This window comes from Gadus macrocephalus, chromosome 4 (assembly GCF_031168955.1).
Source record: "Gadus macrocephalus chromosome 4, ASM3116895v1".
Lineage (NCBI taxonomy): Eukaryota > Metazoa > Chordata > Actinopteri > Gadiformes > Gadidae > Gadus > Gadus macrocephalus.
This window is the reverse complement of record NC_082385.1, coordinates 4,870,490-4,898,475: the sequence shown is the minus strand read 5'-3', so window position 1 is coordinate 4,898,475 and position 27,986 is coordinate 4,870,490. Positions and strand designations below refer to the sequence as shown.

Genomic DNA, 27,986 nt, shown 5'->3' with positions numbered 1-27,986 from the left:
TATGTCGTGGTTCTCCAGGTACGGGGACACGGCTCTATGTTATGTTGTGGTGCTACGTCATGTTGTGTTGTGGCTCTACATTGTTCTATGTTGTGTTGTGGTTCTAACAGGACGTGGTTCTATGTCGTGGTTCTCCAGGTACGGGGACATGGTTCCTAAGACGGTGATCGGTAAGCTGGTGGGCTCGGTCTGCTCGCTCAGCGGCGTCCTGGTCATCGCCCTCCCGGTCCCGGTCATCGTGTCCAACTTCAGTCGCATCTACCACCAGAGCCAGCGCGCCGAGAAGAGGCGGGCCCAGAAGGTGGTCTCACACACACACAAACACAGACACACACACACACACACACACACACACACACACACACACACACACACACACACACACACACACACACACACACACACACACACGCACACACTATCAAGAGATAACTCAAATCCAGATCATGGCTGCCATTCTAAGTGCTAACAAAGTGAAGAGTAACTCCTAGTTAACAGTAACTCGGGCTAGTGAAGGTTTCTCTGTGGCCGTGAGGTCAAATACTGGACGACACAAGAGGGAACCACAGAGTTAGTTTGTTTGGCTGAAATAAAGGAAACAAACGCCTTACTATTATTATGCTATCTGCTATCGGATCTCGGATCTGACGCCACGCCCACACTTCAAGCGTTTTATTATTTCGCTCGGTCGTTGGAGGAAAACATGGATGCCACCCAGAAAGCTGTTGTCGCGGTAGCATTGGCAGAGGACCAGGCGCTTCAAAATAGGTAGGCTATAGGCCATAGGCGGAGATACGGACGCAGTAAGGTATTGCAGTAATACGAGTGATTGAAATTGCCATTTAAACCACCAAAGTGGTCCAAGCACAATGAAAACAGTTCATACTTCAAGTCACACTGGGGGCGGCCATCTTGAATTCTGTCTCGGAATTTTGCTCGGTCACCACTGAGTTCAACCGAGATGGAGAGATCGCCGTCCGAGGAAAAGGGGCGTGTTCGTGCGTGTCGCTAGGCAACGTCCTCGGACCTCCGAGACGGATGGATAATAAAACGCAGCATCTGAACCGGTGTTGTGACGAGGGAGGAGGGATGGCGTGGGCGGGCGGTGAGGTAACAGGGCGGCCATCTTGAGTCTCTCGTCTCCTCCTCCTCCTCAGGCGTCCAAGGAGGCGGGCCAGGCTCTGGTCAGCAACGTCAACCCCGCCCTGGAGGTGCAGCGCCTCCACCTGCTGCACTGCCTGGAGCAGGCCACGGTAAGACGGAGCAGAACCCCCACCCCAACCCCGTCACCTCCACCACCAGGTCACCTCAGGGTCGGTCCTGGAGGAGAACATGAGGAATAGTCACCAGATATTAGTATCAGTATTTAATGTCCCGGCCAACAAACCAGAAAACACTCCTGTCCGCCTTCTCCCCTCCTCCCTACCGTCTCCGGTCTCCGGTCTCCGGTCTCTCTCTCTCTCTCTCTCTCTCTCTCTCTCTCTCTCTCTCTCTCTTCCCCGATCTCCCCCTCTCCCTCCCCCCTCTCTCTCTCCCTCTCTCTCCCCCGCGCTCTCTCTCTCTCTCTCCCTCCCCCCCCCTCTCCTCTCTCACTTTCCCTCTCTCTTCCCCGATCTCCCCCTCTCCCTCCCCCTCCCCCCCCCCTCTCTCTCTCTCTCTCTCTCTCTCTCTTCCCCTCACCCTCCCCCACTCTCTCTCTCTCTCCCTCCCCCCCCCCTCTCTCTCTCTCTCTCACTTTCCCTCTCTCTTCCCCGATCTCCCCCTCTCCCTCCCCCTCCCCCCCTCTCTCTCTCCCCCACTCTCTCTCTCTCTCTCTCTCTCTCTCTCTCTTCCCCTCTCCCTCCCCCTCTCTCTCTCTCTCTCTCTCTCTCTCCCCCCCCTCTCTCTCCAGAACCACCGCTTTGTGGAGCGGCCGTGCGATGGCGGCAGCGGCCTGGAGATGGACCTGGTGAAGCAGGGGTCTCCGTCCTCGCTCTCCTCCGGCTCCCCGGGGGGCTACACCTCCTGCTGCTCCCGGAGGAGCCGCGCCCCCCTGGGCCTGCGGGGCTCCTCCCTGCCCTCCCTGCAGGAGCTGAGCACCATCCGCATCGCCGACAGACCCTCCTCCAACAGGTGGGCCGCCCACCACGCACGCACGCACACGCACACACAATCTCACGCACACACACACAATCTCACGCTCACACACAATCTCACGCACACACACACAATCTCACGCTCACACACACAATCTCACGCACACACACACAATCTCACGCTCACACACAAACTCACACGCACGTTGGTGTACGCGCCCCACATGCACACTCACGTGCACTTCACTTCAAAACCTGGAGGAAGAGACTCTGAGCTAGTGAGGGATTGAGCTTATTTGTACGACGGCTGAAGCAGAGATTACAAGGACACAGAGATGGTTCGAAACTCTTTGTTGTTAAACATGAAACATGAAACCAGCCACACATCCCTCACTAGATCAGACCGCACCTTTACCACATCGCGGGGGTCCACAGCAGGCACAGCCTCCCTGAACACACCAACACAACGTCTGGTTGTGATGGCGCCCTTGTCTTCCTTCTTGCTCTCCTATCTTCCTCCTGATTGGCTGATGAGCAGCATTCACCTGTTTGGTTTGAACCTTTTCTCCCTCCGCTCCCTCGTCTCCTAGCCGCTCCAGTCTGAACGCTCCGTTCCAGGAGACGGTTCCTCTGACCTGTGGCGAGGAACCCGCCACGCCACAGGCCACGCCCCAGGCCTCGCCCCGGGCCCCGCCCCACGGCTGCCCCCTGGACAGCGTGGTCCGGGTGTCGGCGCTCTGAGGCCCACCCTACCCGACACAAGAAGACCCACGTTCCCTGCGCAGAGACGTGACCACGCCCCTTTGCTGCTCGCGGACCTTAGAGCGAGCGCGGGGGCGTCGCCCGTCTCTGCGGAGGAACGCGGGGAGTGACCGCTGATTGGTCGCGCACGGCACAGGCCTTCATCTGTGACGAAGGGTTTAGTTTTGTTTTTGGACTGCAGGACCCCACGTGGACATAAAGTCTGCCCCCCGTGGACCCCGAACAGTGGTCCGATGGTCGAGAAGCGCCCGCCGCTCCTCAGCGGGACGTTGGAACGCTCTCAACGCCTCGTCCACGGGGCGGGACGGTGAGGCACCGGGGCACGTAGCGGTGAATCGAGCTGAAGAACGCTGCTGCAGAGATAACACCACACTAGGGCTCTGGTGAGGAGAGAGAGGACTCTACTGCCCCCAGTGAGACACCAGGGGGCAGCACAGAGAGGACTCTACTGCCCCCGCTGAGACACCAGGGGGCAGAAGGGAGAGGACTCTACTGCCCCCAGTGAGACACCAGGGGGCAGCAGAGAGAGGACTCTACTGCCCCCAGTGAGACACCAGGGGGCAGAAGGGAGAGGACTCTACTGCCCCCAGTGAGACACCAGGGGGCAGCACAGAGAGGACTCTACTGCCCCCAGTGAGACACCAGGGGGCAGAAGGGAGAGGACTCTACTGCCCCCAGTGAGACACCAGGGGGCAGCACAGAGAGGACTCTACTGCCCCCGCTGAGACACCAGGGGGCAGAAGGGAGAGGACTCTACTGCCCCCAGTGAGACACCAGGAGGCAGAAGAGAGAGGACTCTACTGCCCCCGCTGAGACACCAGGGGGCAGAAGAGAGAGGACTCTACTGCCCACAGTGAGACACCAGGGGGCAGAAGAGAGAGGACTCTACTGCCCCCGCTGAGACACCAGGGGGCAGAAGAGAGAGGACTCTACTGCCCCCAGTGAGACACCAGGGGGCAGCAGAGAGAGGACTCTACTGCCCCCGTTGAGACACCAGGGGACAGCAGAGAGAGGACTCTACTGCCCACAGTGAGACACCAGGGGGCAGCAGAGAGAGGACTTTAATGCCCCCGTTGAGACACCAGTGGGCAGAAGAGAGAGGACTCTTCGGCCCACAGTGAGACTCTACTGCCCCCGTTGAGACCCCAGGGGGCAGCAGAGAGAGGACTCTACTGCCCCCAGTAAAACACCAGGGGGCAGCAGAGAGAGAGGACTCTTCGTCGCACTCGTTCTACACCAGGGGCCAGCAGAGAGAGAACTCTTCTGCCCCGGGGCAGCAGAGAGAGAACTCTTCTGCCCCGGGGCAGACACCTGGGGCAGGTGCAGAGATAACACCAGACTGTGGGGAGACCGAGGACGCTTCTCCTTATCTGTGCTCATCTTGATAGCACCCTTACCGACCGCGTGAATCATTCATCGGAGAACACCAGGTGCGCCGCGCACGTGCACGGGTCCGTGTGTGTGGGCGTGTGTGTGTGACTGTGTGTTTGCGTGTGTATTCAGTAGCTTCCCAATGTGACTGCGGCTGTTTCATCAGGAATACTTCAACCTCTTTGTCATTAGTTACTAGTTGGCATGAGCAATAAGGATGAATCGTGTAAATGCATTTCGATAATGATCCAATGTTAAGGATGTGTTTAAAAATAAGCTTTTATTGTCTGTGAGAGCTAACCCTCTCTCCTCCACACCGGTCAGCGGATGATATCCCCACAGTCGATCACAAAGTATTATCCATTATAATTCTAATCAACAAATAAAAAGGAACACCTTGAAAAAAACATATTTATAAATTAATTACATTTCTTTTTTTTTTCAAACGTGGCTCATTTTAATGACTAAAAAGTATTTCTTAAAGCATGTGTTTGCTAGAGGGCATGGGGGGGGGGGAGAGAGATGAGAACCGTGTACAGGTGATAAAGGTCATGTGAGGCGGGATGTTGATATCATGGTGGTATGTAAATTTCATGTGATGCAGTATGTTAATAATATAAAAAATGTAAAAAAGATAAAAATTTGCTGAAACATCCGTGTGACAAAATATGTAAACCAAAAAATAAAGACAAAGATGTATTCAACACGTTTCAGCGGTATAAATAAAAACAGATGCAACATTTTTAACTGGCATGAGAGAAGTCTGGTAGCATTGTGTCCGGAACCAACTTTAAACGGTCGTCATGTTCTTCCAGAGGAGCTGGACTCGGACCACGCCCAGAAGGTGGAAGAGCTGGAGCAGGCTGGAAGCTCAAGCCGAAGGAGCAGCAGAAGATCCACGAGGAAGCGTTCAAACACGACATGCAGCGCTACCTGTCCACGGGGTACCCCGTCCCCTGCAGCTCCAGGGCGAGGTTCAGACCGAGAAACTCGCCTGGGAAGTGGGTCGTGATGCTCAAGTCACAGACTAAGAGAGAAAGCCCATCAAAGTCGTGGTATTGCTAACACGTCTGTGTTTGTGCATCCTTCTGTGCTGAAGAGGTCAGCGGCGGCCAGGTTTGTGCTGTGGGAGTCGGGATCAGCTGCTGGTGACCGAAACGTCAGACCTGGAGGCTTTCGACGACTTCGTCAGTTCTAGCGCTAATGACGCACGAAGCAGCACATCCTCCCTTACCTCCGGTTAGCCGACCTCTAGTTGATTCTGATGTTCGTGTTCAGGGGTTTTCCTGTTTTTTTTTCCCCGTGTGTGTTTTCTATGCTTCAGGGTATGCTTCACTTGCGTACCTTGAAGCATGGAGCTGGGTAGGCGCCGTAAAGGCTGTAGAACGGGCAAAATATACACACCAATGTGTTTTTTAAATGATTGTAATGTTTATTTTCTGTATTGCGAGATAGATAATGACACTACCCAGAAACCTTGGCAGCCCTACAGGCTCATGCTAGCTCAGTAGCTTCTAGTCTATGGTTGCTCGTAGCGGCTCACTCCCAGTGCTAGCTCAGTAGCCGCTAGAGCAGGGGTCTCAAACTCGCGGCCCGGGGGCCAATTGAGGCCCGTGGGATATTTTGTGGCCCCCTACTTGACATCAAAGTTTAGTGTTACTGTGGCCCGTCCATTGTTTTCAAAGACACAAAGGGCTTGCCACGCTTTTTTATCACTTGTGATAGGGTGACCAGATGTCCTGGTTTTGCCAGGACAGTCCCAATTTTGAGTCCCGACAAAAGCCAAAGGACGCTAAAATGTCCCAGTTTCCACCAACCGCTATGAAATGTCCCCTGTTGTCAGCGATTAAATAGCCAACGTGTTCTAATTATAGCCCGATCATTAACTTCGATTGGGCCAGTTGTGCTCCTTTTTTTTTATGGAATACTTGATGCGGCCCCGCCTGACCCAGACTCTACCTCCAGCGGCCCCCAGGTAAATTGAGTTTGAGACCCCTGCTCTAGAGTGTCTGATCTGTTCTGGGTTGCGCTCTCTGTTACATACTGAGCAGGCGCTATGACGTGGTACGTGCTCTGATTGGCTATGGTGTTGAGCGCCCGCCTCCTGCTTCCTCGTGTGTGTGATGGTACTGCCATCTTGTGTCTATGTGCGATTATTACAGTTTATATGCTTGGTCCTGCTCCCTTGTGGCTATGTGCGGATATAACAGTTTATATGCTGATTTGCGTCACAGTATGCTTAATTTAACCCTGCTGTAACCAACGCCTACAATAACTACAGTTGAACTAATGAATGAAATACGAAGATGAAGAAGGTAAACTGGTTATGAACTAATCGGATCAAATCCATTAAAACTAAGAGGGGTTAAATAAGGTAGGCTACATTGAAAGGAATTAGGCTGAAAAATATTTGAGAGATCGAATAGTAGTAGCTGGTATCATTCAAGATTCAAGAAATCCATTTTCTAATACGGCCTATAACTGGTTACTGTTTGGTCCCTTAGTTGCTTTTGTGACCAACTGTGGTCTACAACTGGTCCAGTCGGTTGCCTACATCAACACGTTGGGTAAATGCGGTTCGACATATAGAATATATATTTTTAAACCTATCATTATCTGTACCAAGTGCACTGAACTTGAACAGGTGTATTGACGTGCATCCACATTTGATAATGTAGGGTAGGCATTACAACCCACACAAAAAAAATTGTTTTTTTGTGTGGGGAGGAGGGAGGAGCCGTCTCTGATGGGTTAAAACAAGTGCACTGAAGTCAGGTGTAATGGTGTGATCCAGATGCCTCGGACACCAGCCTTCCGAAAACAAACAACACAACTTTACATTGTATGGCAAGCACAGCAAGACTGTGCAATGCATAAATTGGTGACGGAAGAAAGTAGCAATGTAATCAAGTGTGTGACATTAAAATGACCAACGTGGTAAAAAAAAAAAAAAAAAAAAATCTCTTTATGGGCGCAGCCATTTTTGTTGAGAGCTTCATTACTGAACTCGGTATACTCTCAGAATTCCGAGTGCGCTCGACCAAAAGGGGGCGTGCCTCCGTAAAATGCAGCACGTACGACTCGACAACAAAAATGGCTGCGACCGTAAAAAGAGATATATTTTCTTTGTATTCGTACCACGTTGGACATTTAAAGTTTAAAGTTGTGTAGCTGTTTTCGAGCTGGTATGCTGAAGAGGCTAATATAGCCAACAATAACAATGACTAGCCAATGAGAAACGGGAACGCTATAAGTGCTGCAAGCCAGGAAATTATGTCACCTTCTCGCTAAAGCAGGTCGGAGTACCGGCGTACCATACAAATGGATAGCACCATTAAGCCTCGAAACGTTGACAACAAAGGAAAAACTCTGTCTTTGTCTGCTACTGTCAAACGGACAACATGTTAGGGTTTTAATGTGGACCACAAGGCAGTGTCTTGGTAGAATAAATAATAAACGGGTATAATCTAATTTAAAACAACATGAGAATGTCAACAGCGGATAAATCATGCAAGCAATGCTAGGCTAGCCCCCAGGGTCCACTAAAGCACATCCTGTCTGTGACGCGTAGGATTAAAAATATTTTTGTGTCAAATGCATGAAGCACCATCCCTTCATCAGTGTCAACTTCAGTGAAATGGCCAGCTATCATTTGAAGACAACACACAAACACTAAAAAAGTATTTCATAAACTACAAATATAAGCCGGTGGTTTATAAAGCTATTAACAGCATCGCAACAACATGCTCACGGCATGCATGTAGACCGTGTCACGGAGAGGGATCAAATGTCCAAACGGTTTCTTGCGCTGCTAATTTTACTCATGTTCAGAAGGACAGCAGCAACCGTTTAGGTTCTGCTGCCGGCTCTATTTCCCCTGCGTGGGAATCTGAGGGCCTGGGGCACGTCGTCCCATGGGCGGCTATTTATAATCCCTGCTGCTCCCAGTAACTCTGTCCTCCCAGTAACTCTGTCCTCCCAGTAACTGTCCAGAGACTCTGGTACCTCCCTGCTCCTCCCAGTAAAACGATCACCCCCCCTGCTCCTCCCAGTAACAGTTATCGACCTGCTCCTCCCAGTAACAGTGTTACCTCCCTGCTCCTCCCAGTATAGCTGTTACCTCCCTGCTCCTCCCAGTAACACTGTTACCTCCCTGCTCCTCCCAGTAACACTGTTACCTCCCTGCTCCTCACAGTAACGCTGTCCTGAGGAGAGTCTGTGGGACTGGTTTGTTGCCAGTCGGTTCAGTGTCACCGGCTGTCCTCTGAAGTCCCGTGTCTGTCCTGTTTTAAATATAAGGTCAACTCTAGTTAAACACAGCAGAGTACAGCAGAGGGACTGCAATAAACCAAAGCATGTGAGTTAGTTAGTGTTAGGTTGACGAGTTAATGAGCTGTAGTTTGACTCAGTTCCTCTTCATTAGTAGTGAATACCGTACTGGGAAAAAACTCAAAAGTTGTGCATCTCTTTGGGCATAAGGAAGGCAATTCAAATATGAAGACATACATACATCCACAAATAAAAGCTTAAATAATATAAATAGTTACTGTGTAAATAAATAAATATCATTAAACAATTGTATTGGTGCCTTTTACCATTTTTGAATGGTATTGTTAGAAATCTAAAATAAGTGTGATATATTTCACAAAACGTAACACAGACGCCTTCCTTGTCAACATTTGACAATTTACGATTCAGAAAAAGGTTCAGTCTTTCAAGCGAGAAAAAGACAATTTCAGAGTCCGTCTTTGAGCTGCAGGTTTAAGGTCCGTTCTGCCCTCCCCCCGACAATCATCAACAAGAACCCCAGACGGCTCTCTGGACCGACCACTGGTTCTACTGAACCTCGTTCCTTCTGTTCCCCCGTCTGTGGCTGAGCCTTTGGGTTCACCCTCCGACTCCAGGACATCAGACTCTAGAACCTGAGACTCCAAGACCTCAGACTCTAGAACCTCAGACTCCAGAAGCTCAGAACCTAGCTCAGACTCCAGAACCTGAGACTCTAGAACCTGAGACTCCAGAACCTGAGACTCTAGAACCCGAGACTCCAAAACCTGAGACTCAAGAACCCCAGACTCTAGAACCTCAGACTCTAGAACCTCAGACTCTAGAACCTCAGACTCTAGAAGCTCAGACTCCAGAAGCTCAGACTCCAGAACCCCAGACTCTAGAACCTCAGACTCTAGAAGCTCAGACTCTAGAAGCTCAGACTCCAGAACCACAGACTCTAGAACCTCAGACTCTAGAAGCTCAGACTCCAGAAGCTCAGACTCTAGAACCCCAGACTCTAGAACCTCAGACTCTAGAAGCTCAGACTCCAGAAGCTCAGACTCTAGAACCCCAGACTCTAGAAGCTCAGACTCTAGAAGCTCAGACTCCAGAAGCTCAGACTCTAGAACCTCAGACTCCAGAACCTCAGCCACGGAGGTCCACCTGAACCCGGGCCGGTAAGACTCTAGAAACAGACCCCCCAAACAGCCGACCACGGCTGTTTGGGGGGGGAATCACGGCACCCTAACCCTAACTGCTAGGACGCCAGGCGCCTCATGTCCACGTGGGGGTCGTACTGTAGGGGGTTCCTGGTAGGGGGGGTCATGGTGTTGGGGGCTGCCCAGGGGGTTGCGGTGGGGGGGGTCGTGGTGGAGGGGGTCCTGCAGGTCCGGCCGGGCGGCGAGGCCCAGAGGGCCGCGGACGCCATGAGCGGGGCGGTGGGGTCGTCGGCAGGGAGGGGGGCGGGGGGGTCGGAGGGACGGGGGGCTGCGGCGGGGGGGCCCAGCGGCGGGGCGGGGTGGTAGTGGAGCGCCCAGAGCAGCGTCAGGGTGAGCACCATGGCCAGGATCTGCAGCACGCCGATGAACACGCCCAGGAAGCGCAGCATGTGGAGCTGCTGCGTCCCGCGGATGAAGCTGAAGATCTTAGGACCGCAGCCCTGAGGACACGAGCATGATGAGATAACCCAAGGCCCGTATCGGGATCTCTCCCCTTTATACACTCAAATACACATGGATACATACACCCACACACACACACACACACACACACACACACACACACACACACACACACACACACACACACACACACACACACACACACACACTCAAACACGCATATACACACGACCTAACACACACACACACGCACAAACACCGCCCCCCCCCCACACACACACACACACCCTTACACACACACACACACACACATACACACCCTTACACACACACACACACATACACACACACAACCCCACCCTCCCCCCTCACCTCCTGGTGCAGGTCGCTCAGGTCCCTCTGGTGGGCGTGGCGAGCGCATCCTGGATACTGATTGGTGCAGCAGGAGTCGGGCGGCCATTCCATGTCCGTCACCTCCAGCCAATCGGTGAAGTAGATCACCCCGCAGCACTTAAACTGACGAATCACAGCAGAGTGGGCAGGTTTAAATCGACCCCATTGGCTGTTTCTGAATCTTTTTTTCTGCTTTCATATTATAAGTAACGTTTACAGTCTGCCTAATCAATAACAATAAGTATCACATGTCAGAGCACACGGAATATATGTGAGCCAAGAGCAGGAGCTGGGAGGATGGAGCTGTTTGAGGGAGGTGTGAGAGTGGAGGTCTGAGGGTGGAGGTGTGAGAGTGGAGGAGCTGTGTGAGAGTGGAGGTGTGAGGGTGGAGGTGTGTGAGGATGGAGGTGTGAGGGTGGAGGTGTGAGAGTGGAGGAGTTGTGTGAGAGTGGAGGTGTGAGGGTGGAGGTGTGTGAGGATGGAGGTGTGAGGGTGGAGGTGTGAGAGTGGAGGAGTTGTGTGAGAGTGGAGGTGTGAGGGTGGAGGTGTGTGAGGATGGAGGTGTGAGGGTGGAGGTGTGAGAGTGGAGGAGTTGTGTGAGAGTGGAGGTCTGAGGGTGGAGGTGTGAGAGTGGAGGAGCTGTGTGAGAGTGGAGGTGTGAGGGTGGAGGTGTGTGAGGGCGGAGGTGTGTGAGGGTGGAGGTGTGAGGGTGGAGTTGTGTGAGGGTGGAGGTGTGAGGGTGGAGTTGTGTGAGGGTGGAGGTGTGAGGGTGGAGTTGTGTGAAGGTGGAGGTGTGAGGGTGGAGGTGTGAGGGTGGAGGTGTGTGAGGGTGGAGGTGTGTGAGGGTGGAGGTGTGTGAGGGCGGAGGCATGTGAGGGCGGGGTCACTGACCTCGGTCTGGAAGACGTTCCAGGTGTGTGTGAGCCACTGGTAGTGCTGCAGGCCGAAGGACGACATCCTGGCCTTCAGGCTGATCATATCTGACCTCTGGACGGCCGGCTGAAACACACACACACACACACACACACACACACACACACACACACACACACACACACACACACACACACACACACACACACACACACACACACACACACACACACACAGATTAGCAAAGGAATACTTACTAATGAAATAATGTAAGAAGCTTTCGATGAGAAGTATGAGGAGTGTTTTTATCACCTCATCGTAGGTCCACACCCCACTGGCCAGCTCCACGCAGAAGATCAGCAGCAGGCTCACAAAGTACTGGAGGACGAGAGGAGCAGACACACAGAGCGGAACACCTTCATCAGCCTTACATCGAGCTGTTCATCTGGCAGCTGAGGACCTGTGGGCTAACGGAGCTCCAACCCGACTCAACAAAATATATCTGACACATCATCTCAGAGTCCTCTCAGGACCGGGTTGCAGTAATATTCACCTGATGACTTCAGGGATTGGCGTTGTGTACATCAATAACAACATGACACTAATATCAACTTTTAACATATGAAGCTATGCTTTGAATTTGAAAGCAATTACAATTTCCAAATCTGTAATTCTCCTCTGTAAATTATTATAAATATCTATTGAACTTCACGGTTTGAAGTTTCTTAGACTGTAAAATTATAAAGATAACCTAGGTGCTGTAGACTGTGGATGTGTGTCACCCTAAGGACTTCCAGGTGTTGTAGACCGTCGGTGTGTGTAACGTCAAAGCTAACCCAGGTGTTGTAGACCGTCGGTGTGTGTAACGTCAAAGCTAACCAACGGGTCGTAGTCTGTGGACCTGTGTAACACTAAAGCTAACCCAGGTGCTGTAGTCTGTGGACCTGTGTAACACTAAAGCTAACCCAGGTGTAGTAGTCTGTGGACCTGTGTAACACTAAAGCTAACCCAGGTGCTGTCGTCTGTGGACCTGTGTAACACTAAAGCTAACCCAGGTGTAGTAGTCTGTGGACCTGTGTAACACTAAAGCTAACCCAGGTGCTGTCGTCTGTGGACCTGTGTAACACTAAAGCTAACCCAGGTGCTGTCGTCTGTGGACCTGTGTAACACTAAAGCTAACCCAGGTGCTGTCGTCTGTGGACGTGTGTCCGTGTAAAGATAACCCCGGTGCCGTCCAGAGCCCGCCTCACCCAGGTCAGCAGCAGCAGGCTGCACCGCAGGGTCCCGCAGTAGCCCACCATGGCCACGATGACCAGGAAGCAGCAGACAGTGATGATGACCGGGTGGACGGCCGGGGAGTAGGTGAGGACGGCCGCCTCCTCCAGCCTGGAGGGGGGAGACAGCGTCAGGCTGGGGGGCAACGCTCAAGAAGGGGGAGTTGCATCACACGCTGGCTTGACTTGTAACGTGAAGGTTGCTAGTTCGATTCCCCAGCTCCTCCTAGCTAGAGTTTCAAGGTGCCCCTGAGCAAGACTCCTCACCCTAACTGCCCCTGACGGGCTGGCTGTCGCCTTGTGTGGTTGACACCGCCCTCAGTGTGTGACTGTGTGCATGAATGGTTGTAAGTCGCTTTGGATAAAAGCCCTAAAGGTGAACGCACCGCGACCGACTTATAGACACGCTCATATCACTCATCACCACGTCATTCAAAGGTGGAACCATTCTGAATGAATTTCACATTTAAAGTCTGTCCTCCTCTCTTTAGTTGGTTTCAGGGTTGATTCACGTGTTGACTTCCATACAGCCTTAGTGATGATTGGTCTACAGAGGGAACCAATCAGGAGCCAGAGCTTCACGTGCAGGGGAGGGGCTTGTTACCTGGTGTGGGCGGTCAGGGTCAGCACCAGGCTCAGGTGGTCTCTGATGGACGCCGCCACGCCCAGAACACATGCTGACATCAGCTGTGGGATGGGACACACACACACACACACACACACACGTACGCACGCATACACAACACACACACACACACACCTTAGTTAACGCACATACCAATCTCAGCAGATGCATGCTAGTGAATACTTAAGTAATGGGCATGCTTGTTTGTGTGTGTGTGTGTGTGTGTGTGTGTGTGTGTGTGTGTGTGTGTGTGTGTGTGTGTGTGTGTGTGTGTGTGTGTGTGTGTGTGTGTGTGTGTGTGCGTGCGTGCGTGTGTGTGTGTGTGTGTGCGTGTGTGTGTGTGTGCGCGTGCGTGTGTGAGAGAGAGAGGGAGAGAGAGAGAGAGAGAGAGAGAGAGAGAGAGAGAATGTTGACTGACTGCCAATTAGAAGTGTGTGGGACTACTCTGCATGGACCCTGGCCACCTGTTGCTGCGCAGGGTGGGACAGGGGGGGAGGGGAGGGAGAGAGGGGAGGACAGGGGAGGGAGAGAGGGGTGGGCAGGGGAGGGGAGAGTTGGCTAAGACAGATCTTACCCAAAACAGGATAGTGTAGTAGGGTATGGTGGGGTATAGTAGGGTACAGTAGGGTATTACAGTACAGTAGGGTAGTAGGGTATTAGGGTATCGTAGGGTATAGTAGGGTACAGCCGGGTATAGTAGGGTACAGTAGGGTACGGTAGGGTACAGTAGGGTACGGTAGGGTACATAAGGGTATAGTAGGGTATATTGGGGTACAGTAGGGTACAATAGGGTACAGTTGGGTATCATAGGATACAGTAGGGTATGTAGGGTATACTAGGGTAGTAGTGTACAGTAGGGTATGTAGGGTACAGTAGGGTACGGCAGGGTACATAAGGGTATACTAGGGTATAGTAGGGTACAATAGGATACAGTAGGGTATAGTATGGCATAGTAGGGTACAGTAATGGTATAGTAGGGTATAGTAGAGTATTATATGGTATATTGGGGTATTAGGGTATAGTAGGGGTCCTACCGAGAACAGCAGGGTATAGTAGGGTATTAGGGTATAGTAGGGCACAGTCGGGAACAGTAGGATACAGTAGGGTATAGTATGGCATAGTAGGGTACAGTAATAGTATAGTAGGGTATAGTAGAGTATTATATGGTATATTGGGGTATTAGGGTATAGTAGGGGTCCTACCGAGAACAGCAGGGTATAGTAGGGTATTAGGGTATAGTAGGGCACAGTCGGGAACAGTAGGATACAGTAGGGTATAGTAGGGTATTAGGGTATAGTGTACAGTAGGGTATAGTAGGGTATTAGGGTATAGCAGGGGTCCTACCCAGAACAGCAGGTTGAGGGCGTATAGCAGGCAGCGCAGACACCTCACTGCGTCCTCGCGAGCCATTCCGAGCGCGACAGGCGACGTCCGGTCATGCGCATTCTACCATGTAACCATGGCAACATCGTTTGACTGCAAACACACAAACAGACGCGCTCGTCGTTAATCATTCCAATCGATCCGAACAACCGCGGTCGAGCTCCAGTGGAAGCGCGCGGGCACCACATAATCGTGCTCGTACTCGTGAGACGAGGCGCGTCACCTGCGCGCTGTTTTTTGCGGCTGGATTTCGTGGGAAGTTAAAATAGCTTTTAAACAAACAGGTGTTAGATGTTCTAGAGACAGGTATTTTATGTTCGATACAGGTGTTTGATGTTCTACAGGTTTTTGATGTTCTACAGGTGTTTGATGATCTACAGGTTTTTGATGTTCTACAGGTGTTTGATGTTCTAGAGACAGGTGTTTGATGTTCTATAGGTGTTTGATGTTCTAGAGACAGGTGTGTGAGGTTATACAGGTGTTTGATGTTCTATAGACAGGTGTTCGATGTAAGAGAGACAGGTGTTCAATGTTCTAGAGACAGGTGTTTGATGTTCCAGTCCGTTCAGATGATAACAAGCTGCTATTGTACTTTATAATAACATAAATATTTCATAATAATGTAACTATTTCATAATGATATATGTTTTTTATGATCGTAGAAGTGTTTCAGGTCCTTGTAGCGGAATCCGTTTACGAGGCATCAACAAACCTCTGTTGTGTTTCTGAGCTGAATCCGTCCGGCTGTCAGCGACGCTCCCGATGCTCCCAGTCCGGTCCAGTAGAGTCTCCTGCTCCCAGTCCAGACCAGTAGAGTCTCCCACTGCTTCTAGTCCAGACCAGTAGTATCACCCACTGCTCCAAGTCCAGACCAGTAGAGTCTCCCGCTGTTCCCAGTCCAGACTACTAGAGTCTCCCACTGCTCCCAGTCCAGACCAGTAGAGTCTACCAATGCTCCCAGTCCGGTCAAGTAGTCTCCCACAGCTCCCAGTCAAGACCTGTACGGTCCGGTCCAGTAGACAGTCCGGTCGTTGGAGGTCCAGTAGAATCCGGTGCAGAAGAGCCCGGTCCAGTATAGATTCCGGTCCAGAAGAGTCCGTTACAGCAGAGTCCAGTCCAGTAGAGTCCCGTTGGGTCTTGGTCGGTCCTGGGGGGTCCTGGTGTGACCGGATTCCGTGGTCTTGTGGGAGCAAGTCCCCTCCGTGCGTCTAGCTTTAGGATTTGTTTACGAATGGACAACGATCTTTCCTCTCGCGCCTCCGTGCCTTGCAGAGGGCGGTCCGCGCGGAGGGAGAGGGGGGGGGGGGGGGGGACAGGAATGCGCGCGGAGGAAGGACAGCACGCAGGGGTCAAGAGGGCACGCGGAGAAGAGGCCGATTGTCCAGATGACGGGAGACCAAGGAGAGATGATTATGACGAGGAGGTTAACAGCGGGACCCTGGTCTGGATTAACTATTATTAACTGTTATTAAAGACCGGAGGAGTGTATTAACTGTTATTAATAAAGACAGGAGGATGTATTAACTATTAATAAATATTAATAAATAGAGGAGGTTTGTATTAACAATTATTAATAACTATTAATAAAGAGGACTTCACCTTGTTTCCCATTTAGGGAAATCAGTTAAAACCCTTGAAACAACGGGTTTAGGTCACTATACCATATTCAATTACTAATATATATCATAAGAACATTATGATATGTATGAAATATATATATATGTATAATAATAATAATTTTATAGAAGAAGATACAGAGTGCCTCTAGCCAAAGAATCTCTATACATAATCCTTCATACCCAAGGCAATACACACACACAACATACTTCTTACACAAGCACCACATACACACAATTAGAGAACACTGCCTGCACAATTTTCTAATATGGCAACCTGTGGGACAAATAAAGCTTTTGAACTTTAGTTGTTGTTGTTATTCAGCCTTCTTCTTCTTCTTCTTCTTCTTCTTCTTCTTCTTCTTCTTCTTCTTCTTCTTCTTCTTCTTCTTCTTCTTCTTCTTCTTCTTCTTCTTCTTCTTCTTCTTCTTCTTCTTCTTCTTCTTCTTCTTCTTCTTCTTATATAGTAGGGAATTAGGGTATAGTAGGGGTCCTACCGAGAACAGCAGGGTATAGTAGGGTATTAGGGTATAGTAGGGTACAGTCGGGAACAGTAGGATACAGTAGGGTATAGTAGGGTATTAGGGTATAGTAGGGTTCCTACCCAGAACAGCAGGTTGAGTCCACTAGGCGATGAAACAGGTCGTTAGCTGAAGTGAGGCCTTTAACCTGAGATGAGGCCTTTAACCAGAGATGAGGCCTGCTATCACCACAACCACACAGCAGATACATAAACCAACATACAAACAACTGTGACTTGCTTTGGATAAAACGGTAATTTGTATTTGTAAAACGTGAATTTTAGATATCTGGAATAACAACTTCATCATGACGTATTGGTGCTGACCAGTAGAGGGCGCTCAGTGCTAGGACTCGGAGGAACCAGCGCAGTACCTGAAGACACGGGGTGTAATCAGGTTATAGTAGAAGACAACATGCTTTCAATCAAATCAAGCCTTCCTCCTAGTTCAGGAAATCATTCCTACATGGTCATGTAAAATGGATACGTAGAGGTTTATGGTCACTGCGAAGCCCTACACAATCAATCTGAATTACTTATAGACTTCATTGATTTAGACCTATATCATTATTATTTTTAGTACGGTGTAGGCCTATACTATGAATAAGTATTATAGTATATAAGTATATCCACCACAATTCAGGATTAGATTAAACTGTAAAGTAAGTAAGTGGGTTAAACCACCAGATAGGGGGGCACGCACGGACCATGATAGGGCAGGTATCAAAATATGATTTATGATGACACAAAGTAGGCCTTGGCCTACTTTTTAGGCAACACTGGATATGGGTTTGGAAAAGTTTGGATAAATATGGTAGTGAGACTTCATAGGAATATTTACATTCTATATAAATTCTTATAATGGCCCAGGTTCTCTTGTCGCATGACTTCTGAGAGGAACAAGAACTGCAAATACCAAGATGCGTGTGGGCAGGACTCCAAAACCGACGCGTTTGCGTCGACCAACCACGTCCCGAGGCGCCGTCTGCGTCATGATCTGCGACCTCTGCGTCACGCTCTGCGACCTCTGCGTTGTTCATTATCAACCCTCAGCTAAACCGAAGTCTCCGACGCCATATTGAAATACGACAATTGTTTTATTCTATCCGCGAAAACACCAACTTCTTCAAGATGTTATACTTGGAGGACTACCTCGAGAGTGGGTAACACATGTCGGAATGCATTTCCGTCGTCATATGTGCATAATGTGTCGGAAATACGGACGGTGGTCCCGTCTGCGCGTTCGAACTGTTAGCCTAGCATCGCTAGCTGCTTAATGGGTGGTTAGCCTAGCAATGCTAGCTGCTTAATTGGTGGTTAGCCTAGCGTTGCTAGCTGCTCAACTGTTGGTTAGCCTAGCATCGCTAGCTGCTCAATGGGTTGTTAGCCTAGCATTGCTAGCTGCCTAACGGGTTCTTCTTCTCCCTCGCAGTGATCGAGCAGCTCCCCATGGACCTCCGCGACAGGTTCACGGAAATGAGGGAGATGGACCTGCAGGTTCAAAGTATGCAGAGAGACACGAACTGAGCATGAACATATTAATATTACATGCATATTACATGAACAGAACATGAATATTACCTGAACATTACATTAACAGAACATGAATATTACCTGAACATTACATTAACAGAACATGAATATTACCTGCATATTACCTGAACATTACATTTACAGAACATGAATATTACACAAACCTTACATGAATATAACATAATTATTACATGAACAGAACATGAACATTACATGAACAGAACATGAACATTACATGAACTGGTCATGACCATTACATGAACAGAACATGAATACTACATATACAGAACATGAATATTATATGAACAGCATGACAACATGAACAACATAATTATTACATGAATACTACATGAACATTACTTGAACAGAACATGAACATTAAATGAATAGAACTTTAAATGAACATTACATAAACAGTAAATGAACAGAACTTAGACAAACATTTCATGATCTACATGTTTTTAATATGAACATGAACAGAACCTGTGAACTGATGGGTTATGTCTACTCTGCTCAGAGACGTAACACAGCTCCATCAGCCCTACTCACCTCAGATCCAGCCTACCTCCATTCCCCGTGCGTTGTATAGAAGCACGTGGTCAGCGGTTCCTCTGGGTTAAAACGTATGGAAATGCCAACAAAATTTTCTCCTCAAACACAGATAGACCTGTGCGTTGACATATTATGGACATGCTCCGTAGTACCTTTATCAGGTAGAACTGTCTAGTGTGTGCTGAGCAACCAGAGATCTTACTACTGACCGTGACCATGCTCACATACAACTGACGCTGTGGCTGCAGAGATGGAGGTCGGACAGACCAGGATACCCTCCTGAGGTCCAGAGGGCCTGTGGTGGTCCCCTCAGGGTCCGGGTCTTCTGCGTGTCAGGGTTTGTTTATTGACGGAGCTATGTTCCTGCTCCCTGCTAGACGCCACTGACCAGCTCGAGCAGAAGGTCATCGAGTTCTTCGTCAACGCCAAGAAGAACAAACCCGAGTGGAGGGAAGAGCAGATGGAGGTCATCAAGAAGGTAGCGCCACGGACCGCAGAGGCCTGGTCCACACCTCCTGATGGAGGCTAAAATAAACAGGCCTGGTCCAGATGCATCAAATATAAAACTGAAAAACATAATGCGTTGTCCACATCCAGACTGATGGAGTACAGCGACACACTGTGTTGTGGTTAATCTAACTCCTTCTCTCGGGCGGCATGTGGCTCAGGAGGTAGAGCGGGTTGGCTGGTCACCGGAAGGTTGCTAGTTCGATCCCCGCCTCCGAATGTCGAGGTGTCCCTGAGCAAGACACGTCTTAACCCTAACTGCTCCCAACGAGCTGGCTGTCGCCTTGCATGGTTGACACCGCCGTCGGTGTGTGAATTAGGGCTGGGCAATATATCGATATTTGAAATATATCGATATTATTTCAAAAGAGATATAGAATGAGACGCTATCGTCAACATCGATGTAGTTTAATTTGCGTTGAAAGTACAGCACATTTGTAACATATAACGGCAGTTTCGAACCGTGCATGCCGCCTTCTATTTTGTAACTCTGCTTATCTCTCTCCCGCTCTGCCTCCGGCTCACACACACTCTGGCCCGGCCCCCATTCCACTCATGTCACTTTTTTAAATCCCCTACGGCGTGAAACATGGAGTCCGCCGGCAAACGCGGCGCCGAGGAGCTTGTATGTAAGCGGAAGGAAAATGGCTCCATAGTTTTGAAATGGTTTGGGTACAAGGTGTCCGACGAGTTACAGAATCATGTATTTTGTAGAGAGTGCTTCAAATCTTGTCCCAAAATTATTGCGGACTCCCGGTGTCACTGCCTCCACCTTGTATTTGAGAACATTACAATTTAAAATTGAGCATTAAATTGATGAGCAGGGTAACACGGTAACAAACCATGGTAACAAACTACGGTTTCTCACTCTCCGAAACTATGGTTTCTCACTCCGCCAGGTTAACGAGCACAGCGACGCAGGCAGGCTGGAAATGAAAAAATAGCCGCGCCACCGATGTAGAATAACGAGTTGGAGTGCGGAAACAGAAACTATGTTATTGTGTCAACAAATATCAATATTTATCTTATTTCGCCATTGTGTTTGAAGATATCGAGATATGACTTTTGGTCTATATAGCCCAGCCCTAGTGTGAATGTGTGCATGAACGGGTGAATGTCAGGCAGTATTGTATTGTAAAGCGCTTTGAGTGGCCACTGGTTGGAGAAGCGCTGTATAAATGCAGTCCATTTGACAATTTCCCATGCTCTTTCAGGACTATTATAAAGCGCTGGAGGATGCAGACGAGAAAGTACAGCTGGCCAATCAGATTTATGACCTGGTGAGTAGAGACAGTCTCTCAGGTCTGCAGTATCCAACGGCCGGGGTAGCTGGCCCTGCTTGGAGAAGCTTTGATCTGTCAAACCAGTTTCCTCTTTAATCCTGATGGATGAAGTCTGTGGGCTCACACTGACTAAATACTTGGTGATTCTGAGCTGTATTCTTGCATGTTGTATGTGGAGACTCAGCGGGGTTCTGATGTGTTTCCTGCCTGCTTATAGTCTTGAGTTTATCCACCACAATTCGAGATTAGATGATACTGTAAACGAAAGTAAATAAGTGGGTTAAACCACCAGACTCCATAATAGGGCAGGCATCAAAATATGATTTATGATGACACCAAGTAAGCCCAAGCCCACAAGAAGTCAGCACCAAATGTGGGTTTGGAAAATGTCGGAGACTCTACTGGTCTGGACTTGGAGCAAAAATATAGCTATTGGACTAGGAATAGGAATATTTACATTCCTGTATAAATTCATATATTGTTCCAATTCATCTTGTCGTATGACTTCTGAGAGGCATAAGAACTACAAATACCAAGATGCATGCGAGCAGGACTCCCAACATCTACTCGTTCTGCATTAACGGGTTGTGATGCGTGTTCTGCTGCTCCAGGTGGACCGCCACCTGAGGAAGCTGGACCAGGAGCTGGCCAAGTTCAAGATGGAGCTCGAGGCGGACAACGCCGGCATCACAGAGATCCTGGAGAGACGTGAGGCCCCATGCTCATTTCACCTCCACGCTGTTGGGGCCATATTGCCTAATGGTCTAGGTTACGGTTCTGAGACCTAGTCTCACAGCGATAATGGGAACGGCAGTGTCGTCACATGCTGCTCCTGTAACGGCTCCTCCTCCCTTCCACTGCTGCAGGGTCTTTGGAGATGGACAGTCCCGCCCAGCCGGTCAACAACCACCACGTCCACTCACACGCCACGGCTGAAAGTATGAACGCAAACAACTCTCGCGCACGCAGTCCAGGGCAGTGGTCATCCACCTGGGGGGTAGAATGAACCAGGAGGTTTCCTAGGTCAGAAGGGAGGTTCTCTAGGGCAGTGGTCATCCACCTGGGGGATAGAATGAACCAGAAGGTTCCCTAGGTCAGTGGTCAACCAACCAATGAGCCGATTGGTTCCCTAGGTCAGTGGTGATTGGCCAAAGTGCAGATGCTAATGAGATGACACGCGGATACGCAACGTGAGCTGGATGACGTAGTCCTTGCGCGACCCTTCTTTCTTTATAGGTCCATGCCCTTCTTCCCCACAGCAATCATTTTAAACAATGGCGGCAAGCGGTTCACGAGTGGGTTTACGTTGGTGCGTTAGTGAAGTCGAGTGTTTACTTGAAATTTGGGCCGATGACAGCCTTCAGTCGCAGCTGGACACCACGCTTGGTGATGACGTATTTATCGTATTACGACGTGATGACGTATGTATGAAGGAGCAATCGTGCCCAGGCCACGGCCTTTGGGAGCAGTGTGACCACGGGCCAGCGGGTGGGGAGGGGGGGAATCGTGCTGAATCTTCCTGCAGCACGGAACAGGCAAACTTCCCTAGTGTGAGTGCGCCCTTAGATACATGCATACACAGCGAAATGTTAGCGGCCTCACTTTGATGACCCGGTAATGGCAGCATCAGTCCTCATTAACGCCCCCTCCACTGGGGTCCTATATCACTGTGCATGTTATAAAGGCATCTCGCAGGCCTCTAACCAGCCCGTGTTGTGGTTCTCCTGCGTTCCAGAGAGGAAACACAGCGCTCCGGTGCACCACACCACAGAGCACGTCCCGGAGAAGAAGTTCAAGTCAGAGGCTCTGCTCTCCACACTCACCTCGGACGCCTCCAAGGAGAACACGCCAGGTACTGAGCCGCTGCCAGCCAGCCAGCCAGCCAGCCAGCCAGCCAGCCAGCCAGCAAGCTAATGCCATCGAGCCAGCTGATGCTTCATCAAATGATCCTTTTGTTATTGTTTTGATTGAGAGATCCCTAGTGGCAGAAGTTAAAATCACACCTTTAAAGGGCCATAAATAAGAGCAGGGGCGAACACAAGTAACCAGAGTGCAAAAGGGATGTCTTCTGATGTCTTCCTTTTATCAGACAAGCAGCTTAGAACCAACAAAGCATTCCTTTGATAATATCGATAAATAGTCGTGTTAATAATGTTAAAGATGAACCAGGTGACCTGACTTCCTGTTCGGCTCCTCTGTCTCCAGGTTGCCGCACCAACAGCGCCGCCCTGTCCACCAACAGCGTGTACAGCGTCACCACCTCCCAGCCGCTGGCCTCCTACAACCTCACCTCCCTCCCCGCCGGGGTGGGGGCCGGGGCCGGGGCCATCACCATGGCAGCCGCCCAGGCGGTCCAGGCCACCGCCCAGGTCTGGTCCTCCCACCTCTGGAGCTGTTGTGTTGTGTAGTTGAGTGACGGTGTAGCTGACGGGGTTGTTGTGTAGATGAAGGGGGATGTAGCTGACGGTGTTTGTTGTGTAGCTGAGTGACGGTGTAGCTGACGGGGTTTGTTGTGTAGATGGAGAGTGACAGTGTTGTGTAGCTGACGGTGTGTGTTGTGTAGATGGAGAGTGACAGTGTTGTGTAGCTGACAGTGTGTGTTGTGTAGATGGAGAGTGACAGTGTTGTGTAGCTGACAGTGTGTGTTGTGTAGATGGAGAGTGACAGTGTTGTGTAGCTGATGGTGTGTGTTGTGTAGATGGAGAGTAGGGTTGGGCAATCGTCTACAAGCTTCCATCGTCCGATAGCGCCCCCTAGCGATCGCCGATAGTCGATACTATCGGGGGTCATCTTTATAATAATTTTATAATATTAATTATTTATAATAATTTATCACTTTGAAAAAAATCACGTTTTTATTTTTCGATTTTTTTCTTAAAAACAAATACGATGGTCTTCCCCTTGGACCAGCGTGAGCCGTGAGCCTCCGCTGATTTAAGTTTCGATGCGTCGGCGCCGGCGGCGCTGTCATGATGACACACGCTGATGACACACAGCTCGTAGCTGTGTTCAAAATCGTTCCCTATCACGGATATAGTGCACTATATAGGGTGCTCGCTATTTTGTAGTGTTGTTCGAATTCTCACTGGTTAATTTCATGCCCTATATAGTGCACTTAAAATACCCAAAATGTGAGTGTACATATGATGTTCCCTACGTGTTACTCCCATATACCACAATGCAATGCAGTCGTGTTTTTCCGGAGGAGAAGAAGAAGCTCAATAACCGCAAGCGGCGAAAACGACTACATTTAATGATGGAGTCTCCGGCTTTCGTTTAGAAATATCAACAATTTATTTGGGATTTAACAAGAAAATTAAACATTCAAAATTAATAAGAAAAACCTTGTTCAAGGAAATGTAACATTCAACATCAATACAACCTCCAGCTTTCCTCTAGAGTGCCCATTTTGTTTACACAATCTGGGCGCATCTGTCTGCGTCACACAAATACCCGGCGCATTTACTGACGCAAATGACGTTTAGAAATGTTCAGCGTAGTGTCCGAATTGTCGTTTGTACGTTCCCTATGTAGTGCACTATATCATGAACACTATAGGGAATAGTGAGTGAATGAATAGGGAACGATTTCGAACACAGCTCATGTACCACAGCTGTGACCCGCAAATGGTGCAGCGGGGTGTGATGTCATTTCGCCGTGCGAGCAGACCTGTAGGTTTCGAGCAACTCCCCTCTCCTCTCGCAGCAGTGAGTGAATACGGCAGGTCAGCGCTACATAGTATGTTTTCCACCGGTGCCAGTTAATTTCAATTACCATTTGCGGGGCTTTTTAAGTTTAAAAAATAGCTACCACAGCGCTTTTAAAAAAATAATAATTATTTTTTATTTTTTATTTTTAATTATTAAAATATAATTATCGCCGCTTTATCGGCTACTTGAGACGATCGACGATGGAATCCATCTATCTATCGGCCCATCCCTAATGGAGAGTGACAGTGTTGTGTAGCTGACGGTGTGTGTTGTGTAGATGGAGAGTGACAGTGTTGTGTAGCTGACGGTGTAGCCAACGGTGTTTGTTGTGTAGATGGAGAGTGACAGTGTTGTGTTGCTGACGGTGTGTGTTGTGTAGATGGAGAGCGAAGTGTGTAGCTGAGTGTTTTTTGTGTAGATGGATCGTGACAGTGTTGTGTAGCTGACGGTGTTTGTTGTGTAGATGGAGAGTGACGTGTTGTGTAGCTGACGGTGTTTGTTGTGTAGATGGAGAGTGACGTGTTGTGTAGCTGACGGTGTTTGTTGTGTAGATGGAGAGTGACGTGTTGTGTTGCTGAAGGTGTTTGTTGTGTAGATGGAGAGTGACAGTGTTGTGTAGCTGACGGTGTGTGTTGTGCGGATGAAGGGTGACCTAGCTGACAGTGTGTGTTGTGTAGCTGACGGTGTGTGTTGTGCGGATGACGGGTGACGTAGCCGACAGTGTGTGTTGTGTAGCTGACGGTGTGTGTTGCTGTGTGTTGCATAGATGAAGGACGGCCGGCGGACATCCAGCCTGAAGGCCAGCTACGAGGCCATCAAGAACAACGACTTCCAGCTCAACCGCGAGTTCTCCGTCTCCAGAGAGGCCACCACCTACCCCGCCTCCGCCCTGGCCTCCACCCTCACCCAGAACATCACCCCCCCATCCGCCTCCGATTCCCGGGGCCGCAAGTCCAAGTAGGTCTACCCCCCCCTGCTCCTGATCCATGTTTGTAATTCACACGTTGATCGTCGAGATGTTCCGATAAAAAAAAAAAAAGTCTTACACGATACCGATTCCTGAACTATACTCGGTATCGGCCGATACCGAGTATATACCGATACAGCATCTAGCTTTGTTGTTCATATTGAAGGGGTTCTCTTACGATGACAGCAATTTGTAGCCGGATCACTTACTGTCTGCACATTCTTTTTTCAGAACAAGATCTTTTATGATTATAAGAATTATAAATGATCACGATAAATGATAATTGTATTCTTGTAGTTAGGTGGGAGCATCCGTGGTAGCTCGGACGCGCGTAGGTCGGAGATGACAAGATTCCGACTTTCCACATCCGACCGCTTACGAACGCAGCATTACATCGTAGTGTTCTTGATGTACTCGTAGCCTTCGTAGTTAAGGAGTCGTGTGATGGTATGGGATCGGCGCACAGACTTTCGTTCACGCTGATACTAGAGTCGTTCCGATACTGGTATCTGCGTCGGAACAACTCTGGTGGAACGCCACGCTGGTATCTCTGGTCCCGTGTGGACGCCCGGCACCTGACCTCCTCTCTCCCCGTCCTCAGAAGCGGCGTCAAGTCGTCGAGCCACCAGTCGTCGTCGTCCTCCTCCTCCTCCTCGCTCTCCTCCTGCTCCTCCTCCTCAGCGCTGGCCCAGGAGCTGTCCCAGCAGGCGTCCTCCCTGCCCGAGGCCGACCCCAACAGCCAGGTGGACTGGACCTACGACCCCAACGAGCCCCGCTACTGCATCTGCAACCAGGTACCTGCCCCACAACCCCCCTCAGAACAGGCCCCTCAGAACGCCTCGGAACATGGCCCCAAGAACCCGGCCCTCAGAGTCCGGCCCTCAGAACCCGGCCCCAAGAACCCGGCCCCCAGAACCCGGCCCTCAGAGCCCGGCCCCAAGAACCCGGCCCTCAGAACCCGGCCCTCAGAGCCCGGCCCCAAGAACCCGGCCCTCAGAACCCGGCCCCAAGAGCCCGGCCCCAAGAACCAGGCCCTCAGAGCCCGGCCCTCAGAACCCGGCCCTCAGAACCCGGTCCTGAGGACCATAGATACAGTCCATAAACGTCCCATCGCCCCTCACTAGCTAACATTCTGACCCGCTGTTGTCTCCTAGGTTGTCTCCTAGGTGTCTCCTACCTGTTGTCTCCACTCACTAACTACTGTCTGTTGTCTCCTAGGTGTCTCCTACCTGTTGCCTCCACTCACTAACTACTGTCTGCTGTCTCCTAGGTTGTCTCCTAGGTGTCTCCTACCTGTTGTCTCCACTCACTAACTACTGTCTGTTGTCTCCTAGGTTTCCTACGGGGAGATGGTGGGCTGTGACAACACAGACGTAAGTATACCTCAGACCGTTAGCTGAAGGCGGCATAACACAGCACATGTTTGTGATGTTCTCTGCCTGTGTAGTTAAGGAGCTAGTCTAGGGTTGCCGCGGTATACGGTATTACCGGTGTTACCGGTGTTGAGGCCAAAACCGATTACTCGGTGTTTCACACCGGCAACACAAGTTTTTTTGTAATAAAGATTAATAATATAATTATAATTAAGGAAATTTTAATGTGTAGAATAGGCCACAATTCTGCTCTGTGCGGAAGAGAATTGGCACGCAGGACCGGTAACCATAGCAACGCCGGTAAACAAACCCCGCGAAGCCCAATCCCTACGAGAGCTCCCCGCGCTACGGCCATCTGGCGCACAGAGCTTTTGGCCGTGATATTATGTATGCAATTATATTCTACTATTATATATAGAACGTTATAAGACGCTGTCACCGAGTGTGAGAGGAGAAGAGTTGACGGAGAAGATGGCGGTTGAGCTAGTTTCAAAGTTTACACCGTTTATACTCGGTAATACCGGTGTTGACACGAGCGTATTACTCGGCGTGAAAATGTCCACGCCGCGGCAACCCTAAGCGAGTCACGTGATTGGTATCCTCCGAAGGCCTTTCCAACACGGGTATCGGTATCTGAATAACTAGCTGTCCTGAGCGCTGACCCTCTCCGGCGTCCCCCCCTCTAACCCGGTCTCCCGTGTCTCCCCAGTGCCCCATCGAGTGGTTCCACTACGGCTGCGTGGGGCTGACGGAGGCCCCCAAGGGCAAGTGGTTCTGTCCCCAGTGCACCGCCGCCATGAAGCGCCGGGGCAGCCGGCACAAATAGAGCTCAGCCCAGGTCCTCATCGCCTCCACCCAGAAGCTGGGGACGGAGCGGGGGTGACGGAGCAGGGGGGGGGGTCACGGCCTCGGCGGTCCGGAGGGCGTCTCCACTCCCGCTCCCTGGCTGTGAAGCGCCGAGTGTAAAGAAACGTTCCTGTGCGCGTGTCGTCTGATTCCAGGACCCGGTCCAAACCAAGAGTTAGAGTATGTGTATGTGTCCCATGAGAAGAATGAGGGTGTAAAGTGTGTGTGTGTGTGTGTGTGTGTGTGTCACTAGTTGTTCTGCACTGATTGTGTGTGTGTGTATGTGTGTGTGTGTGTGTGTGTGTGTGTATGTGTTTTAGAAATATCAAGATGTACAATAAAAGGATCCAGATGTTTGGTACTACTGCTGTGTTGGTCTTTATTTCCCTCCTGTTACTGGTGTGTGTTGCTGGTGTGTCACTGGTCTGTTTG

The 27,986-nt window shown here is 50.1% G+C and overlaps 3 protein-coding genes and 1 long non-coding RNA gene across 5 annotated transcripts in view; 3 read left to right on the top strand and 1 right to left on the bottom strand.

Moving 5' to 3' along the window:
• kcnd2 (potassium voltage-gated channel, Shal-related subfamily, member 2) overlaps positions 1 to 3,466 on the top strand; it is a 14,457-nt gene extending 10,991 nt beyond the window's left edge. The window contains exons 3-6 of the mRNA XM_060048702.1: positions 139 to 301; positions 1,158 to 1,253; positions 1,892 to 2,112; positions 2,666 to 3,466. Of these exons, the coding sequence (XP_059904685.1) occupies positions 139 to 301; positions 1,158 to 1,253; positions 1,892 to 2,112; positions 2,666 to 2,816 (631 nt within the window). The 3' untranslated portion in view covers positions 2,817 to 3,466. The remainder of the gene's footprint in view (positions 1 to 138; positions 302 to 1,157; positions 1,254 to 1,891; positions 2,113 to 2,665) is intronic.
• A 6,226-nt stretch (positions 3,467 to 9,692) lies between these two features.
• Positions 9,693 to 15,932, bottom strand: tspan12 (tetraspanin 12). Of its 2 annotated transcripts, XM_060048734.1 has the most exons (8): positions 15,360 to 15,930; positions 14,609 to 14,740; positions 13,244 to 13,326; positions 12,616 to 12,751; positions 11,678 to 11,743; positions 11,384 to 11,491; positions 10,472 to 10,615; positions 9,693 to 10,137 (listed from the first exon to the last, which is right to left on the bottom strand). In XM_060048734.1, exons 2-8 carry the CDS (start codon positions 14,672 to 14,674, stop codon positions 9,736 to 9,738), a joined length of 1,005 nt encoding a protein of 334 aa, XP_059904717.1. In that variant the 5' UTR covers positions 14,675 to 14,740; positions 15,360 to 15,930; the 3' UTR covers positions 9,693 to 9,735. The 2 variants fall into 2 exon arrangements, with proteins under 2 accessions (XP_059904717.1, XP_059904718.1); XM_060048735.1 differs by lacking the exon at positions 14,609 to 14,740 and having other exon boundaries at positions 15,360 to 15,932.
• Positions 15,933 to 17,779: 1,847 nt separating this feature from the next.
• On the top strand, positions 17,780 to 27,915 carry ing3 (inhibitor of growth family, member 3). The gene is made up of 12 exons (XM_060048728.1): positions 17,780 to 17,942; positions 18,216 to 18,287; positions 19,246 to 19,346; positions 20,590 to 20,655; positions 21,270 to 21,366; positions 21,525 to 21,596; positions 22,394 to 22,510; positions 22,864 to 23,027; positions 25,135 to 25,325; positions 25,937 to 26,129; positions 26,670 to 26,708; positions 27,418 to 27,915. Exons 1-12 carry the CDS (start codon positions 17,915 to 17,917, stop codon positions 27,532 to 27,534), a joined length of 1,257 nt encoding a protein of 418 aa, XP_059904711.1. The 5' UTR covers positions 17,780 to 17,914; the 3' UTR covers positions 27,535 to 27,915.
• Positions 23,287 to 25,113, top strand: LOC132455063 (uncharacterized). The gene is made up of 3 exons (XR_009525066.1): positions 23,287 to 23,302; positions 24,761 to 24,816; positions 24,949 to 25,113. It is a non-coding gene; the product is annotated as an uncharacterized LOC132455063 (long non-coding RNA).
• Positions 27,916 to 27,986: the final 71 nt, after the last annotated feature.

Coding starts and splice junctions, on each gene's coding strand:
- ing3 (XM_060048728.1), top strand. CDS start 17,915: ATGTTATACTTGGAGGACTACCTCGAGA. Junction 18,288..19,245: donor GATGGACCTGCAGGTTCAAA/GTATGCAGAGAG, acceptor GCTCCCTGCTAG/ACGCCACTGACCAGCTCGAG. Junction 20,656..21,269: donor CCAATCAGATTTATGACCTG/GTGAGTAGAGAC, acceptor CTGCTGCTCCAG/GTGGACCGCCACCTGAGGAA.
- tspan12 (XM_060048734.1), bottom strand. CDS start 14,674: ATGGCTCGCGAGGACGCAGTGAGGTGTCTGCGCTGCCTGCTATACGCC. Junction 11,492..11,677: donor GGGTGTGGACCTACGATGAG/GTGATAAAAACA, acceptor TGTGTGTTTCAG/CCGGCCGTCCAGAGGTCAGA. Junction 10,138..10,471: donor TGAGCGACCTGCACCAGGAG/GTGAGGGGGGAG, acceptor TCGTGTCCTCAG/GGCTGCGGTCCTAAGATCTT.